The sequence below is a fragment of the Esox lucius genome, chromosome 5, assembly GCF_011004845.1.
Source record: "Esox lucius isolate fEsoLuc1 chromosome 5, fEsoLuc1.pri, whole genome shotgun sequence".
In the NCBI taxonomy this organism is placed as follows: Eukaryota; Metazoa; Chordata; class Actinopteri; order Esociformes; family Esocidae; genus Esox; species Esox lucius.
The window spans coordinates 1,440,890-1,457,878 of NC_047573.1; the positions used below are offsets into that span (position 1 = coordinate 1,440,890).

General features: G+C 43.5%; 2 protein-coding genes across 10 annotated transcripts in view; one reads left to right on the forward strand and one right to left on the reverse strand.

Annotated features, from left to right (window-relative positions):
• Nucleotides 1–192: 192 nt before the first annotated feature.
• gpatch11 (G patch domain containing 11) lies at nucleotides 193–11,347 on the reverse strand. 2 transcript variants are annotated; one of them, XM_029119777.2, is made up of 8 exons: nucleotides 11,196–11,347; nucleotides 10,056–10,282; nucleotides 8,978–9,019; nucleotides 8,703–8,823; nucleotides 6,689–6,779; nucleotides 2,517–2,642; nucleotides 2,271–2,352; nucleotides 193–365 (listed from the first exon to the last, which is right to left on the reverse strand). In XM_029119777.2, exons 1-8 carry the CDS (start codon nucleotides 11,243–11,245, stop codon nucleotides 307–309), a joined length of 798 nt encoding a protein of 265 aa, XP_028975610.1. In that variant the 5' UTR covers nucleotides 11,246–11,347; the 3' UTR covers nucleotides 193–306. The 2 variants fall into 2 exon arrangements, with proteins under 2 accessions (XP_028975610.1, XP_028975613.1); XM_029119780.2 differs by having other exon boundaries at nucleotides 10,056–10,277; nucleotides 11,196–11,326.
• A 114-nt stretch (nucleotides 11,348–11,461) lies between these two features.
• Nucleotides 11,462–16,989, forward strand: part of heatr5b (HEAT repeat containing 5B) — a 33,144-nt gene continuing 27,616 nt past the window's right edge. For 4 of the 8 annotated variants that reach the window (XM_034292526.1, XM_034292528.1, XM_034292530.1 and 1 more), the window contains exons 1-9: nucleotides 11,462–11,575; nucleotides 12,087–12,325; nucleotides 12,617–12,828; nucleotides 12,968–13,076; nucleotides 13,637–13,786; nucleotides 13,934–14,105; nucleotides 14,280–14,437; nucleotides 16,463–16,585; nucleotides 16,714–16,888. In XM_034292526.1, coding sequence (XP_034148417.1) covers nucleotides 12,200–12,325; nucleotides 12,617–12,828; nucleotides 12,968–13,076; nucleotides 13,637–13,786; nucleotides 13,934–14,105; nucleotides 14,280–14,437; nucleotides 16,463–16,585; nucleotides 16,714–16,888 — 1,225 coding nt within the window. In that variant the 5' untranslated portion in view covers nucleotides 11,462–11,575; nucleotides 12,087–12,199. Of the gene's footprint in view, nucleotides 11,576–11,649; nucleotides 11,670–12,086; nucleotides 12,326–12,616; nucleotides 12,829–12,967; nucleotides 13,077–13,636; nucleotides 13,787–13,933; nucleotides 14,106–14,279; nucleotides 14,438–16,462; nucleotides 16,586–16,713; nucleotides 16,889–16,989 lie in introns of those variants that run through there. The other 4 variants (XM_034292531.1, XM_034292532.1, XM_034292533.1 and 1 more) reach the window with 2 other exon arrangements.

The window sequence follows — 16,989 nt, forward strand, 5'->3', positions numbered from 1 at the left end:
ATATAATTAGTCTGACACCACCAGCTCTGGCCAACTACCCTACTGCTGTCATTGGCAAGCAGAATGTTTTCCACGAGTGGGCATGGTAGCACTGACTGGTACCCAGGCTACCTCAAGATGTCATCTTTGTCTGTCCAACTTGAAAAGTCCAGTTTAATTAAGTAACCTTTTGTTTGTTTCTAAATAACACAATGTTTTTCATTTTTTATTACAAAAAACATAATACTAGTCAACAAGATAAATAATACAAATAGGAAATAACATACAAACTAAACTCCTTTGTAGATAGTTTGGCTGTGATGAAGTTCAGTCATCGTGATCTGCAGCTGTTTCTCCAGGGCAGTTAGAACACAAGTCCTCCTTATCTACAAGACACAACCAATCAAATACAGATTAGACCACAGTTCCTCCTTATCTAAAAGACGCAACCAATCAAATACAGATTAGACCATAGGGCTGTCACGATTATGACATTTTAGTTGACAATTAATTGTTGCACAAATAATTTTGATGAACAATATGTCTACATTGTAAATGGTATGCCACTATTAAGAGTCTAAGCCTAATAATGTGGTAAATATACACGTGATGGATCCGGGGATAATGTGGTAAATATACACGTGATGGATCCGGGGATAATGTGGTAAATATACACGTGATGGATCCGGGGATAATGTGGTAAATATACACGTGATGGATCCGGGGATAATGTGGTAAACATACATGTGATATATCCGGGGATGATTCTTCAGATTCGTGATGTTCGCACTTTTGAGCGCCACCTTTCTGGAGCAAATCCGGCAAACTGCCTCCAAATTATTGGGCTCACCTCTATCAATTTAGCTTAAAATCTAAATGTGCCCAGAGCGGTGCAGTTGTGTTCGGCATCGGAACTACCACTAAGTCAATGATGTAAACTATTGCTGTTCACAACACGTAACCGCAAAGCAATGACAGTAACATTTCACTTCTCGCTCTGTTGCAAATATTATAGCCTAGTTATTTAAAACAGCCTTCCTTATGTGGCAAAATTTGTTTAAACATTTAATATGCAATGGGAAAAGATTTCTATCCATACATTTTAATGCACATTATCCAATTAGGAAATCTTGTTGAAAATGACAAAATTCGACTTACAATATTAGTAAAAATACTTTAAACAAGCTTGAGTGTTTTTTCTTTTGTCGATCAGAGTTGATCCAACAGATACTGAAACACATTTGCCTATTAAATAATGTTGCGAAATTACATTACTGTGCATAGCAAACAATTCTAAACTAGGTTTAAACATACTTAAATTTAGAAGTAAATACGTTTTAGTAAATTAACTGTAGAAGACAGAGAGACAGGGGCAGTAAAACACAGAGACAGGGATGGCTGTAGAACACAGAGACAGGGATGGCAGTAGAACACAGAGACAGGGATGGCAGTAGAACACAGAGACAGGGATGGCAGTAGAACACAGAGACAGGGATGGCAGTAGAACACAGAGACAGGGATGGCAGTAGAACACAGAGACAGGGATGGCAGTAGAACACAGAGACAGGGATGGCAGTAGAACACAGAGACAGGGATGGCAGTAGAACACAGAGACAGGGATGGCAGTAGAACACAGAGACAGGGATGGCAGTAGAACACAGAGACAGGGATGGCAGTAGAACACAGAGACAGGGATGGCAGTAGAACAGAGAGACAGGGATGGCAGTAGAACACAGAGAGACAGGGATGGCAGTAGAACACAGAGACAGGGATGGCAGTAGAACACAGAGACAGGGATGGCAGTAGAACACAGAGACAGGGATGGCAGTAGAACACAGAGACAGGGATGGCAGTAGAACACAGAGACAGGGATGGCAGTAGAACACAGAGACAGGGATGGCAGTAGAACACAGAGACAGGGATGGCAGTAGAACACAGAGACAGGGATGGCAGTAGAACACAGAGACAGGGGCAGTAGAACACAGAGACAGGGATGGCTGTAGAACACAGAGACAGGGGCAGTAGAACACAGAGACAGGGATGGCAGTAGAACACAGAGACAGGGATGGCAGTAGAATACAGAGACAGGGATGGCAGTAGAATACAGAGACAGGGATGGCTGTAGAACACAGAGACAGGGGCAGTAGAACACAGAGACAGGGATGGCAGTAGAACACAGAGACAGGGATGGCAGTAGAACACAGAGACAGGGATGGCAGTAGAACACAGAGACAGGGATGGCAGTAGAACACAGAGACAGGGATGGCAGTAGAACACAGAGTCTATTTTACCATTGTATGCAGTCCCACACCATATGCAGTAAAAATGGATGTCTCGTAAATATGATGTTAGAATCTGCAGCTTGTCCAGTGTCTGGAAGAGATTTGGAAACAACAGTTCTGAGGTAACAAATGAACACTTGTAGTTATAGCAAGAACATATAATTCAACAGTTTAATGGAGATCTGAATGTATACTGCACATTCCCACTTCTATTAACACTGGTTTCTTGAACCTTCTTATCAAACATGTACTAACAGTCAACTCATCCTCCTCCACCTCCTCTTCTTCTTCCTTCTCCTCCTCCTGCTTCTCCTCCTCTTCTTTCTCCTCCTCAACAACCAGTTTAGGCCAGTACCAGTTTTCCCTGGGCACTGTGACACCCTGCAATAAATTGTAGATTTGTTCAGGTTAGAATTAGAATTAAAAATAAAATACATCGACAATCATCTGTATTGATCCATTATACAGAGAAGCTGTACACAGCAAGGCGTATTGATCCATTATACAGAGAAGCTGTACACAGCAAGGCGTATTGATCCATTATACAGAGAAGCTGTACACAGCAAGGTGTATTGATCCATTATACAGAGAAGCTGTACACAGCAAGGCGTATTGATCCATTATACAGAGAAGCTGTACACAGCAAGGTGTATTGATCCATTATACAGAGAAGCTGTACACAGCAAGGCGTATTGATCCATTATACAGAGAAGCTGTACACAGCAAGGCGTATTGATCCATTATACAGAGAAGCTGTACACAGCAAGGTGTATTGATCCATTATACAGAGAAGCTGTACACAGCAAGGCGTATTGATCCATTATACAGAGAAGCTGTACACAGCAAGGTGTATTGATCCATTATACAGAGAAGCTGTACACAGCAAGGCGTATTGATCCATTATACAGAGAAGCTGTACACAGCAAGGCGTATTGATCCATTATACAGAGAAGCTGTACACAGCAAGGTGTATTGATCCATTATACAGAGAAGCTGTACACAGCAAGGCATACTGATGCATGCGGGGAGCGAAGGCTGACCCGTGTGGTCCGATCCAACAGACAAGCTACTGTAGCTCAAATTGTTGCTGCTACTGGTAGAAAGGTGTCAGAACACACAGTGCAACGCAGTTTGTTGTGTATGGGGCTGCGTAGCCGCAGACCAGTCAGGGTGCCCATGCTGACCCCTGTCCACTACCAGAAGTGCCTACGTGAGCATCCGAACCGGAGCAATGGAAGGTGGTGGTCTGGTCTGATGAATCACGTTTCCTTTTACATCACATGGACACCAGGCACCAGGATGCACTATGGGAAGGAGGCAAGCCGGCGGAGGCAGTGTGATGCTTTGGGCAATGTTCTGCTGGGAAACCTTGGGTCCTGCCATTCATGTGGATGTTACTTTGACATGTACCACCTACCTAAGCATTGTTGCAGACCATGTGCACCCTTTCATGGCAACGGTATTCCCTGATGGCATTGGAGTCTTTCAGCAAGATAATGTGTCCTGCCACAAAGCAAAAATGGTCCAGGAATGGTTTGAGGAACACAACGACTTCAAGGTGTTGACTTGGCCTCCAAATTCTCCAGATCTCAATCCGATCAAGCATCAGTGGGAGGTGCTGGACAAACAGGTACGATCCATGGAGGCCCCACCTCACAACTTACAGGAACTGAAGGATCTGCTGCTAACGTCTTGGTGCCAGATACCACAGCACACCTTCACAGGTCTAGTGGAGTCCATGCCTCGACACGTCAGGGCTGTTTTGGTGGCAAAAGGGGAACCTACACATTATTAGGCAGGTGGTCATAATGTTATGGCTGATGGGTGCATGTTAATGTTGCAGTCGCTGTATGTTAATGTTGTAGGGTATTGACCCTGTTTATACAATTTAGTGACACTATGTAATTGTTAGCATTAAAGACTACAATATAGGGAGAATTGTCATTTAAACGTCTGTTTATATGTCCATACTCCCTTAATAAAGGAGTACAGACATTAGAAAAATATCAATCTACACATGCGTTTTATATTTAATATGAGTGAAATACACATGCGTTATGGACGTGACAAAAAAAAGACGGGAGTTTGTGGGAGACAATATACTTTGTTGAAATTCTGTGAATTAAAATGCACAAGCCAAAATAAATAATACTAGCCGAATGGATGAGTGTCGGCTCTCTATAGAACATACATTATTTATTTTATTTTAGTTTTAAAAAATTCATTTATGAGGAAAAACGGACGTTACAGATGTGACTTCTTTCCGTTATGGACGTGACCGTTCCGAAATCATCACTTGGCTGACGCTGGAAAACTTGAACAGAGACCTTTTTGTGTGTCTCTTTTTATTTGAAACAACAAACATCTGAGACATCAGTAAGGTAAGTCTGCACAATTAATCAAATTTAAACTGAAATCACCGTGTTATAGATTAGTTCACGCATATCTCTCATGCTGCTAAACTTTAACCGGCATGTGAGCATGTTCAAAACATTGCTTGCTTGATAATGTGTTTTTATCATCAAGGTGTTTACTTTAGACCCCGAAAGATATGGAATTGATAATGCTAAGATACATAATCATTATATATGCAGTTTATCATATCGATATTCTCCGGAGTTAAGAGCACCTGTTTCCCCTCAGTCCCGTCAGTGAATTGAAACGCTGTCTGATAGTAACAGTGTGTTGGCCTGTGTCTATATAGAACAAACAGTCTGGAGAGCGTTTTTTTTTTTTGCATGCAAAAAAGCAATCATGTCACAATGATCGCAATATTATGTTTTGTGTCAAACTAATCGCAATGTTTATACCCGTTTTGCGTTGTTGAATGCGCAATCGTGCTTTAAAATACATTATTGCAAAATTAGCCAATGCATTGAAATAATAATTGAAATGTTATTGTCTTAAGTCAAAATCACAATGATTACTTCATTTCATTAGGCCCGATGGGTTTTTGCCACGTTTATATTGGTTTGGATGTCAGGAGGATCAAGACGATCTGTGTGAAAGAGACGCCCAAAATACTTACCAATTACTGCAAATAAAGTAGAGATTTTGTCCAGAAATCGCAGATCTACAATCACCACAGAAATAACTGCCTTTGACCACAGAGGGCGTGCGCGGGAAAGAAAGTGAGTCATCACAGAAGGCGCGTCTCATATTTCTCTCTCTCTCTCTCACACACGCGCACGCACACTCCATGGTACTAGTATTAATTGATTTCTAAAAAGTTCTGATGTACAGTAATAGAGATCAATTTAATATATGTGTGGGTTTTTTTTAACAGTAAAATGATGAAAGACCAAGGTGAGTTTAAATAAGTTTGACTTCTTTCCACTCCATTTCAAGCAATAGATTGATTTATATTGTAAAGTTGATTAATTTATCTTTTCGTATTGATTTAATCAGAATGCTTCTTGATTGCCTTTGTTTTGTGTCATTATATTGCTTGAAATAAATAAATGAATTAATTAATTAAACAAATATAAGCTGGTCAAATCATGCATGATTTAATGTGAAGCGTCCATAACGGTCACGTCCGTAACGCATAATTAGGTTGTTTAGAGCAATTAAGTGAGATGATTTGTCAATCATAACTAGAATGGACATATTTTGGCTTTGTACATAAAGTTTCAAATTAATTGTAATAATAATGATTATACAATCTAAACTTATTCTTTAAATCGTTACGGACGTGACACAGCACTTAAGCGTTGTGACTTCCTAAATATAGCCTTTATAAATTTAAAGGGAAATGCAGTTATAACAAAGTGAGTGTATTTATATCTCAGTCATGCCCCCATCTTTCTGCAAAATCCTTACTATCAACATAAAGTATAATTAAAGGAGTCTTTGATCCCTCTTTTTAAAGCATGAAATAGGTTTGTATAAAAAAAGCAATTTTAGTATCTGTGCACACCTTATCTGAGGTGAATAAACAGAAATGTCCTTAAAATTTACATGACAGCACATCAATACAATAAAATACAGATCCAAATGGACAACTTAGAAAGGGTTTTGATTTTTTTATGATAACTTTAATTTTTCACAGCAAGGTTGACATTTGCGTGGAATTGCCCTAGACTGAATTATGATGTTACTGGGATTAGCGGTAAATTGATGGATTCACTGTGCGATGTAGACTGACTGATGATGTCACTGGGATTAGCGGTAAATTGATGGATTCACTGTGCGATGTAGACTGACTGATGATGTCACTGGGATTAGCAGTAAATTGATGGATTCACTGTGCGATGTAGTTTGACTGATGATGTCACAGTGGGATTAGATGTAGACTGACAGAATAATAGTGGTATAGATGGTATTAGTAGTACATTGATTGAATTATGGTGTCACCATTCCTAGGGAAAGAGGCATTTTGATGTCAATGGAACTTCCTGGATACAACAAGATCAAAGGTCCCTCACCTTTTGACTGTCCAGTTGTTCACAGGCTTTCTGACTCCTCCTCAAGTCTCCTTCAATCTTCAGCTCCTCTCTCTCTGTCCTTATTCTCACTCTGAGATTACGGAAAGGCATTCACACACCCATGTTAAAACACATGTACATGAACAACAACAGAAGGTCCACAAAGTAAAGATCCCAGTCTCTATCTACACATGTACATACAACCATACAGGAGTATACATTATGGAAGTAAACAGCTTGTCTGTAGGCAAGTTAGGCGTCTTTACTGAGTCCTGGTTCAAACACTGCGTTGGAAGAGTGTTCTTTCATCCTGCTGTGCGACAAGTAAGCACAAGTACTTCTCTCACGAAGCCCAACAAAGTACAAACCCGAATCCATAAAAGTTGGGACACTGTACAATTGTGAATAAAAACCGAATGCAATGATGTGGAAATTTCAAATTTCAATATTTTATTCAGAATACAACATAGATGATACAGGCTTCTAGTTGCTCAACTGTCTTCTTTGTCTCACTTTCCTCTTCATGATGCGCCAAATGTTTTCTATGGGTGTAAGATCTGGACTGCAGGCTGGCCATTTCAGTATCCGGATCCTTCTTCTATGCAGCCATGACATTGTAATTGATGCAGTATTTGGTCTGGCATTGTCATGTTGGAAAATGCAAGGTCTTCCCTGAAAGAGACGACGTCTGGATGGGAGCATATGTTGTTCTAGAACTTGGATATAACTGTCAGCATTGATGGGGCCTTTCCAGATGTGTAGGCTGCCCATGCCACACGCACTCATGCAACCCCATACAATCAGAGATGCAGGCTTCTGAACTGAGCGCTGATAACAACTTGGGTTGTCCTTGTCCTCTTTAGTCCAGATGACATGGCGTCCCAGTTTTCCAAAATGAACTTCAAATTTTGATTCGTCTGACCACAGAACACTTTTCCACAGTCCATTTTAAATGATCCTTGGCCCAGAGAAAACGCCTGCACTTCTGGATCCTGTTTAGATACGGCTTCTTTTTTGACCTATAGAGTTTTAGCCAGAAACGGCGAATGGCACGGTGGATTGTGTTCACCGACAATGTTTTCTGGAAGTATTCCTGAGCCCATGTTGTGATTTCCATTACAGTATCATTCCTGTATGTGATGCAGTGCCGTCTGAGGGCCCAAAGATCACGGGCATCCATTATGGTTTTCCGGCCTTGACCCTTACGCACAGAGATTGTTCCAGATTCTCTGAATCTTTGGATGATATTATGCACTGTAGATGATGATAACTTCAAACTCTTTGCAATTTTTCTCTGAGAAACTCCTTTCTGATATTGCTCCACTATTTTTTGCTGCAGCATTGGGGGAATTGGTGATCCTCTGCCCATCTTGACTTCTGAGAGACGCTGCCACTCTGAGAGGCTCTTTTTATACCCAATCATGTTGCCAATTGACATGATAAGTTGCAAAGTGGTCCTCCAGCTGTTCCTTATCTGTAAATTTAACTTTTCTGGCCTCTTATTGCTACCTTTTTTGGAATGTGTAGCTCTCATGAAATCCAAAATGAGCCAATATTTGGCATGACATTACAAAATGTCTCACTTTCAACATTCGATATGATATCTATATTCTATTGTGAATTAAATATAAGTTTATGAGATTTGTAAATTATTCCATTCCTTTTTTACAATTTGTACAGTCTCCCAACTTTTTTGGAATCGGGTTTGTAGTTTTCCACTGTCCATGTGCCTATCAACAGGCTAACCTATCATTTCAGATCTTACAGAAAATATAAGACTCAGTAAACTGATCATTTTCACTGTTTCATATCAAACATTAGCCAAACTTCCTTGTGGCACACGTTAAATAATCACTTTTTACATTTCCCATTAATTTTGATTCATCATACATTTTTTTTAGAAATCTATTAAATCATATTGTAATACTTGTGTCCCAAATAGCCTTCAGTTCCCTACATACTGCTCTACTTCCATCAGGGTAGGGTAGGTGACATTCGGGAGCGAGGCCTTTACCTGAAGTCCTCCAGGGACTGTTTCTCGTGTTGCTGTTTAGCTCGGACCTTCTGGCAGTAATGTTCCAGTTGCTCTTGAGCTTTCCTCTTTTTCACGCCCTCCATCCCGATGCCCCCTCTGTCTGATTGATACACAACAGCGTTAACAGGCCACATTGGAGATGATATGGGAATTCATCAGGCATCTCTTTAAAAAATATATTTTGATGTATACATTGTCAATTAGGTTTTAGTTACATGGTGTCTTGGAGAATAAAATAGAACAGTCACTCTCACCCGTTTTGATATTTAGAGGAATAGGTTCGACTCTTCCTGCTCCTGTAAAAAGTAATATCAATTAACACTTACGGAAATCTACGAGATTCGGTAAAAATAAGTTAAGCTGTTGACCATTTCAGTCAGGACTACACCATGACTTGTCCACAATATCACCTTCACCACTGTAGGGTACTGACCATGTTTCCCCAGACCCTGTAGGGTACTGACCCTGTTTCCCCTGGCCCTGTAGGGTACTGACCCCGTTTCCCCTGGCCCTGTAGGGTACTGACCCTGTTTCCTCAGGCCCTGTAGGGTACTGACCCTGTTTCCCCAGACCCTGTAGGGTACTGACCCCGTTTCCCCTGGCCCTGTAGGGTACTGACCATGTTTCCCCAGACCCTGTAGGGTACTGACCCTGTTTCCTCAGGCCCTGTAGGGTACTGACCATGTTTCCCCAGACCCTGTAGGGTACTGACCCCGTTTCCCCTGGCCCTGTAGGGTACTGACCATGTTTCCCCAGGCCCTGTAGGGTACTGACCCCGTTTCCCCTGGCCCTGTAGGGTACTGACCCCGTTTCCCCTGGCCCTGTAGGGTACTGACCCTGTTTCCCCAGGCCCTGTAGGGTACTGACCCCGTTTCCCCTGGCCCTGTAGGGTACTGACCCTGTTTCCCCAGGCCCTGTAGGGTACTGACCCCGTTTCCCCAGGCCCTGTAGGGTACTGACCCTGTTTCCCCTGGCCCTGTAGGGTACTGACCCCGTTTCCCCAGGCCCTGTAGGGTACTGACCCTGTTTCCCCTGGCCCTGTAAGGTACTGACCTTGTTTCCCCTGGCCCTGTAGGGTACTGACCTTGTTTCCCCAGGCCCTGTAGGGTACTGACCCCATTTCCCCAGGCCCTGTAGGGTACTGACCCCGTTTCCCCAGGCCCTGTAGGGTACTGACCATGTTTCCCCAGGCCCTGTAGGGTACTGACCCTGTTTCCCCAGGCCCTGTAGGGTACTGACCCCATTTCCCCAGGCCCTGTAGGGTACTGACCCTGTTTCCCCTGGCCCTGTAGGGTACTGACCCTGTTTCCCCAGGCCCTGTAGGGTACTGACCTTGTTTCCCCAGGCCCTGTCCAGCCTTGTAGCCCATTTTCTGTAGCAGAGCAAAGCCTTTGTTCTCTTGGCTGATGGTGCTGTGCTGTGCTGCCTCTCTGCTCTCCTGCTCCAGCTCTTTAATGGTCTTCTGTCGGTTCTTTATGTTCTTCTCCTTGTGAAGCACCTCCTTTCTCAGGGCCTCTTTCACCCGCTTCACCATCGGGAGACCAGGCTTAACATCTGGTCTGACAGGGAGAGACAGAAAGAACATTGCACAGTTAACCTTAATGTTTTTCTGTAGAATATGTGTAAAAAATAAATCAAGGGATGGGAGGCTTTGTATCCAGTCCAGTAACTTACTGCTAACACAACAGATTCAATAAATAATTATAAATGTGACTAGCTACCAAGTTAAATCAGGTGTGTTAATACTAAGCAGGACACAAAAACATGTAAGCTTCCTGTTACAGAGTTAAAGTTCATATAAGGAAAGGAGAACTAGTCACTAGCAGGGATGTAGCTTAGTTGAATAGATTTACAGAAATGCTAATTACATCGAAACGCTTTAGGGCTCAACAAAGGCATGCCTCTAAGGACTCTACTTACAGGAAAACATACAGCTTAAACTGAAAAATACTGCTTCCTTAGTGACACTACCTGGGAGAAAATACATCTTTACAGTTTAGTTAAGAGGATCACATTTACACCCCCGGACAGTAAATAGACTCCATACATTTTATGCACATGTATTTACTGATGAGAAACGTGTTTTTCCCGAACCCTAACACGTTTCAACGTATTTTTTCTGTTGACCTACGTAACTTTTCGCAACTAAAAACAAGATAATGTGTTGCTACTTTAGTTGCGGTCGAGGATGTAAACAAATTTGTCCACAAAAGGTGAGGTAAAAAAAAAAGGGTTTGTCCGTATACGGAAAATGTCTGGGGTAATACATTTCAGGTCATGAACCATGCGCCTAACACATCCACATTATATGTTGCGTTTATATATGTGGTCAAGTGTAGGTTAACTACATAGTGTATCCAAGTTAAGTACAGTACATTGCCTATCTGTCTGGCATCCCAACATAAACTAGCTATCAAGCTTCGTTATATACAATGTATTTGCCCACGATATGGTAAGCGAAATAAAGCTCACATTTGACTGAGAAATGCGTCAGACATATAATCATCTTCTTCGTCAGCCATTATCGACGAGTAAAGGTAAACAACTATATAACTATTGTTTAGCAACGGCTAGCTTCCGCCTTTTCGCTGACTTCAATATTATTTGTTCCGTTCCTTTAAACATTCCGTCTGAACCTCGGAAAACATGGTCAGTTCCTTCTGAATTATATTTAGCAATATAAAAAACATGAAAGATGGTAATATTGTTTGTTTCTTAAATCAAAATAAAGTATACAGTGTCCATTGTTTTGTTTTTGAAATTCTTATGAGTTTCGGGGCAATTTCATTGCCAAATGTGTCACCCACCCAACTGACGTCAAATGATTCGTCGGTCATCTTCGCGACAAACAGGTACAGTAGGACGAGGCTGTTCTTGGTTATTAACGGGTATTAAAACAGTTGTATCTGTGGGAAACTATAAAGTGAATTGGTTTGTTAATTTGAGGTATTTGGCTTTCCATGTTCGGCATTCATTTGCACTTGTGTTAAGTGTCTTGAATGCTGATGTTAGCTAGCTAACTAGCTAACGTTAGCTGCAGTGTTTACTCTTCCATCATTCACATTTTGGGAATATCTTATGATTATTATTATGATTTTAGCAGTTTTGTGTCAGATCGCTAAATACGTTTGTTATGAAACAAATGCATTCTATGAACATGTTAACCTTACTCAGTTAATACAGTATTTGATTGTGTTAAAGTTTGTTACTGTTTTGGATAGTTGGCAGGCTAGCAGGTGCAACCACGTCTGACTCTGTGTTGTTAGCCATTTACATCTTCGTTCCTGTTACGTGTATTATGGGTAACTTGATATATCACCATTGTAGATACACCACTTAAATAGTGACTCCCTTTCCACACAGTATTCCAGAGTGAAGGAGGCTGTGTTTTTGGACTGTGTGAGCTGAGGGAGAGGTGTGGTCCTGAACCCCTATCTGTGGGCTGTTGGCTAGCTGGCTAGAGAAGTGTTGGCACTATGGAGCTGGCTCACAGCCTGCTGCTGAACGAAGAAGCCCTAGCCCAGATCACTGAGGCTAAGAGACCAGTCTTTATCTTTGAATGGCTCCGCTTCCTGGACAAGGTGCTTGTGGCCGCAAACAAGGTGATCTCATCTATATCTCTCTCTTTCACAAACAAACTTCTACACATGTCTGGTTAGCAGTACGGAATAGATGTGACATCAGGGACATAAACATACATTAATATATACACACACTTCAGTGATGATGATTGTGTGTGTGTGTGTGTGTGTGTGTGTGTGTTTTACTAGTGAGAGCTAGAAGTCGTGACAGCAGCCCAGTTAGGACTTTTTGGGGTTATGGTTAAGGGTTCATTTTAGGGGTTATCCTTATAGTGATAACAAATGTTTTGTCTTTCTCTCTGCCTTTGCCAGGTGGATGTGAAGGAGAAGCAGAAGAAGTTGGTAGAACAGCTGACAGGGTTGATCAGCTCCGCCCCCGGCCCCCCTACCAGGAAGTTACTCGCTAAGAACCTAGCTACCCTATACAGCATAGGAGATACCTTCACCGTCTTCCAGACACTCGACAAATGCAACGACATCATTAAGAGCAAGGATGACACTTCTGCTTACCTGCCCACCAAACTGTGCGTTGTGTACACCATCTTGCCCCCTGATACCCCACTATGATACATCCCACAACATTACTGTCCGCCCGGGCACTCCACCCGGTTATACCCCATTACCCACACCCTGATCTACCACCCCGTTGTTCCTGTGTTCCAGAGCTGCAGTGGCCTGTGTCGGGGCCTTCTATGAGAGAATGGGCCGGATGTTGGGGAGCTCCTTCCCTGACACCATCAACAACATGCTGAAGGCACTGAAGAGTGCAGAGGTGTGGCTCTCTGCAGTACCTATAACACTGTAATATTCATGACTGTGAACTTGTTTGATACATCTTAGGATGTAAATATGTTGTACTTGTATTAGTGTGTCGATGTTGTGTACTAATGTTCAGATTATTTAAGTTTTCACCAATTACATAAGTTCTGGGTTAACCTAGATTGCATTATCTCTGGTGGTGGGTAAACCGCCTACATTCTCCCTGGTGGTGGGTAGACCGCCTACATTATCCCTGGTGGTGGGTTAGACTCCGTACCGTCTACAGACCTTTCCAGAGACGTGCTGGGACTGAAATGAATGGGCGGAGTTGTTGACTGACATGGACGAACGATGTGAGTGATGTGTGTAATAAACACGGAAGATGCATGCGCGTTAAGATGGATGACGCACGCCCGTCAGAATGAGTTATGCGCGTTAAGATGGATGACACATACCTGTCAAGCCCGAAAGGAAAGCGGCCTGTGCTCTGGACAGGTTGTGTTTTACCTGTGCAGGTACCTGTTAGACTGTCTATAGAGTCAAGATGAGCACATCCCTTATCTCTCCATCCAGTCTCAGGGTCGCAGTGAGATTCTCCTCAGTCTCCAGAAGGTGTTAAATGGTCTGGGAGGAGCAGCAGCTTCTTGCCACAGAGACATCTATAAGAACGCCCGCTCCCTCCTGACTGACCGCTCCATGGCTGTTCGCTGTGCCGTGGCTAAGGTCAGTAACAAGAATCCTCCACTATAATGTGAGCATGTGTGATTCCACACGGGACGCTGTGACGACATGCCTACATCAGTCTTCCTATGTCATCACAGGAGAGCTAGCATTCTAGTGGTACTAACCCTGTTCTCTCTTCCTGTCCAGTGTCTGCTGGAGCTACAGAATGAAGCTGTGTTCATGTGGACCACGGAACTGGAGAACGTAGCTACTTTGTGCTTCAAGGCCCTGGAGGGCTCTAACTATGGTGTGAGAGTAGCTGTTTCTAAACTGTTGGGGACTGTCATGGCCACCGCCCTGATACCCAAGCAAGCTGCAGGTCAGTTCAGGGGAAAAGGGATCTCTGACTAGGTTTCCTTGTCAGTCAGGGATATGATATCTTTCAGGGCTATCCCTGTTAGTGGTACTCTCCATTTCGCTTACTTTGACCTTGATACCTCCATCTATGATTTCCCTTTTCCCCCTGACCTTCTTGTGACCTCTGACCTTGTAGTCATGCGTCAGAATGTGAAGCGAGCCACGCTGGAGGAGGTGCTGGAACTAATGGCCACCGGGTTCCTGAGAGGAGGGTCTGGCTTCCTGAAGAGCGGAGGGGAGATGCTAAAGGGGGGAGGTTCGGTCAGCAGGGAGGTGCGAGTAGGAGTGACGCAGGTAAGAGATGGGGCTCCGTGGATAGTGATGACAAAATTGGCGATCTACATTGCACTCCGTCAAACTGATAGCCTAGTGTTTAGAGCATCTGACCAGTAACTGAAAAGTTGATGCTAACTGTCTAGCTCAAGAAAAGAACATCAGATGTTCCCCTTGTTGGTTCTGGGATTTGATGCTGCACACTGTAACTGCTTCTATGACACTACGCATGGAAGCTCAGAGTTTACTAGTGTTATAACCATTGATAGCAATTAGTAGTGTTATAACCATTGATTGAAATGTAGTTGTTATAACCATTGATAGTAATTAGTAGTGTTATAACCATTGATTGTAATTTGTAGTGTTTTAACCATTGATAGTAATTAGTAATGTTTTAACCATTGCTAGTAGTTATTATGATTATTCATATTATTATTATTATAACCATTGCTAGTAGTTATGATTATTCAGATTATTATTATAACCATTGCTAGTAGTTATTATGATTATTCAGATTATTAATATTATTATAACCATTGCTAGTAGTTATTCAGATTATTCAGATTATTATTATTATAACCATTGCTAGTAGTTGTTATGATTATTCATATTATTATTATTATAACCATTGCTAGTAGTTGTTATGATTATTAATATTATTTTTATTATAACCATTGCTAGTAGTTATTATGATTATTCATTTTATTATTATTATAACCATTGCTTGTAGTTATTATGATTATTCATATTCTTATTCCTCCTGAATCCGAGATTTCAGGAGGAACAGTGTGGTTTTCGTCCGGGCCGTGGAACACTGGACCAGCTCTATACCCTCTACGGGGTGTTGGAGGGTTCATGGGAGTTTGCCCAACCAATCCACATGTGTTTTGTGGATTTGGAGAAGGCATTCGACTGTGTCCCTCGCGGCATCTTGTGGAGGGTGCTTGGGGAATATGGGGTCCTGGGTCCTTTGCTAAGGGCTGTCAGGTCCCTGTACAACCGAAGCAGGAGCTTGGTCCGCATTGCCGGCAGTAAGTCAGACTTGTTCACAGTGCATGTTGGACTCCGGCAGGGCTGCCCTTTGTCACCGGTTCTGTTCGTAATTTTTATGGACAGAATTTCTAGGCGCAGCCAGGGGCCGGAGGGTGTCAGGTTTGGGGACCACACGATTTCGTCTCTGCTTTTGCAGATGATGTTGTGTTGGCCCCTTCTAACCAGGACCTTCAGCATGCGCTGGGACGGTTTGCAGTCAAGTGTGAAGGGGTGGGGATGAGAATCAGTACCTCCAAATCCGAGGCCATGGTCCTCAGTCGGAAAAGGGTGGCTTGCCCACTTCAGGTTGGTGGAGAGTGCCTGCCTCAAGTGGAGGAGTTTAAGTATCTAGGGGTCTTGTTCACGAGTGAGGGAAGGATGGAACGGGAGATTGACAGACGGATTGGTGCAGCTTCTGCAGTAATGCAGTCGATGTATCGGTCTGTCGTGGTGAAGAAAGAGCTGAGCCGCAAGGCGAAGCTCTCGATTTACCAGTCAATCTACGTTCCTACTCTCACCTATGGTCATGAGCTTTGGGTCATGACCGAAAGGACAAGATCCCGGATACAGGCGGCCGAAATGAGCTTTCTCCGCAGGGTGGCCGGGCAATCCCTTAGAGATAGGGTGAGAAGCTCGGTCACCCGGGAGGAGCTCAGAGTAGAGCCGCTACTCCTCCACATCGAGAGGGGTCAGCTGAGGTGGCTTGGGCATCTGTTTCGGATGCCTCCGGAACGCCTTCCTGGGAAGGTGTTCCGGTCCCGTCCCACTGGGAGGAGACCCCGGGGAAGACCTAGGACACGCTGGAGGGACTATGTCTCCCGGCTGGCCTGGGAACGCCTCGGTGTCCCCCCGGAAGAGCTAGAGGAAGTGTCTGGGGAGAGGGATGTCTGGGCATCCCTGCTTAGACTGCTGCCCCCGCGACCCGGCCCCGGATAAGCGGAAGAAGATGGATGGATGGATGCATATTCTTATTATCATAACCATTGCTAGTAATGATCTCTTTCTCTCTGACAGGCGTATGTAGTGTTCGTCACCACGCTGGGTGGCCAGTGGCTGGAGCGAAACTTTGCCACCTTCCTGTCTCATGTCCTGGACCTGGTCGGACACCCACGGGCCACGCAGACACACGTGGAGGCGGTGAGTAGACATTCTGGGCCGAACTCTTTCTCCCCCAATAAACTGGAGAAAGAAGCAAGGTGGAATCCATGGATGCAACAATGTTTCTCCTTGTGAAGACCACGTCCCTAACAGGTGTGTGTGTCCAGGTGTACTCCCGTCGCTGTGTGTCCTTCATGCTGCGCTCCACCCTGGGGGGCCTGCTGGGGGAGAAGGCCCAGATGGCTGCTGGGAAAGACATCTGCCTGGCCCTCAGTAAACAGATGAGGGCTGTGGGTAAGGAGATAGATGGGGGGGAAATATCACGGTTCAGAGCGTTGCAGAGTAAGTACACATTACCCTTATTGTCTCCTTTTCATCTTAATTATTTCATGAGAGTTCCTGTTGATTTTCATGACTGGGGTACAACCCTAACCTTCACTCCA

Excerpts from the sequence above, each read along its gene's own strand:
- gpatch11 (XM_029119777.2), bottom strand. The coding sequence starts at position 11,245 with ATGGCTGACGAAGAAGATGATTATATGTCTGACGCATTTCTCAGTCAA. Across the intron at positions 2,643-6,688 it reads AACAACTGGACAGTCAAAAG|GGTGTCACAGTGCCCAGGGA; the intron begins GTGAGGGACCTT and ends AATTTATTGCAG. Across the intron at positions 366-2,270 it reads GTGTGGGACTGCATACAATG|ATAAGGAGGACTTGTGTTCT; the intron begins GTAAAATAGACT and ends TGTGTCTTGTAG.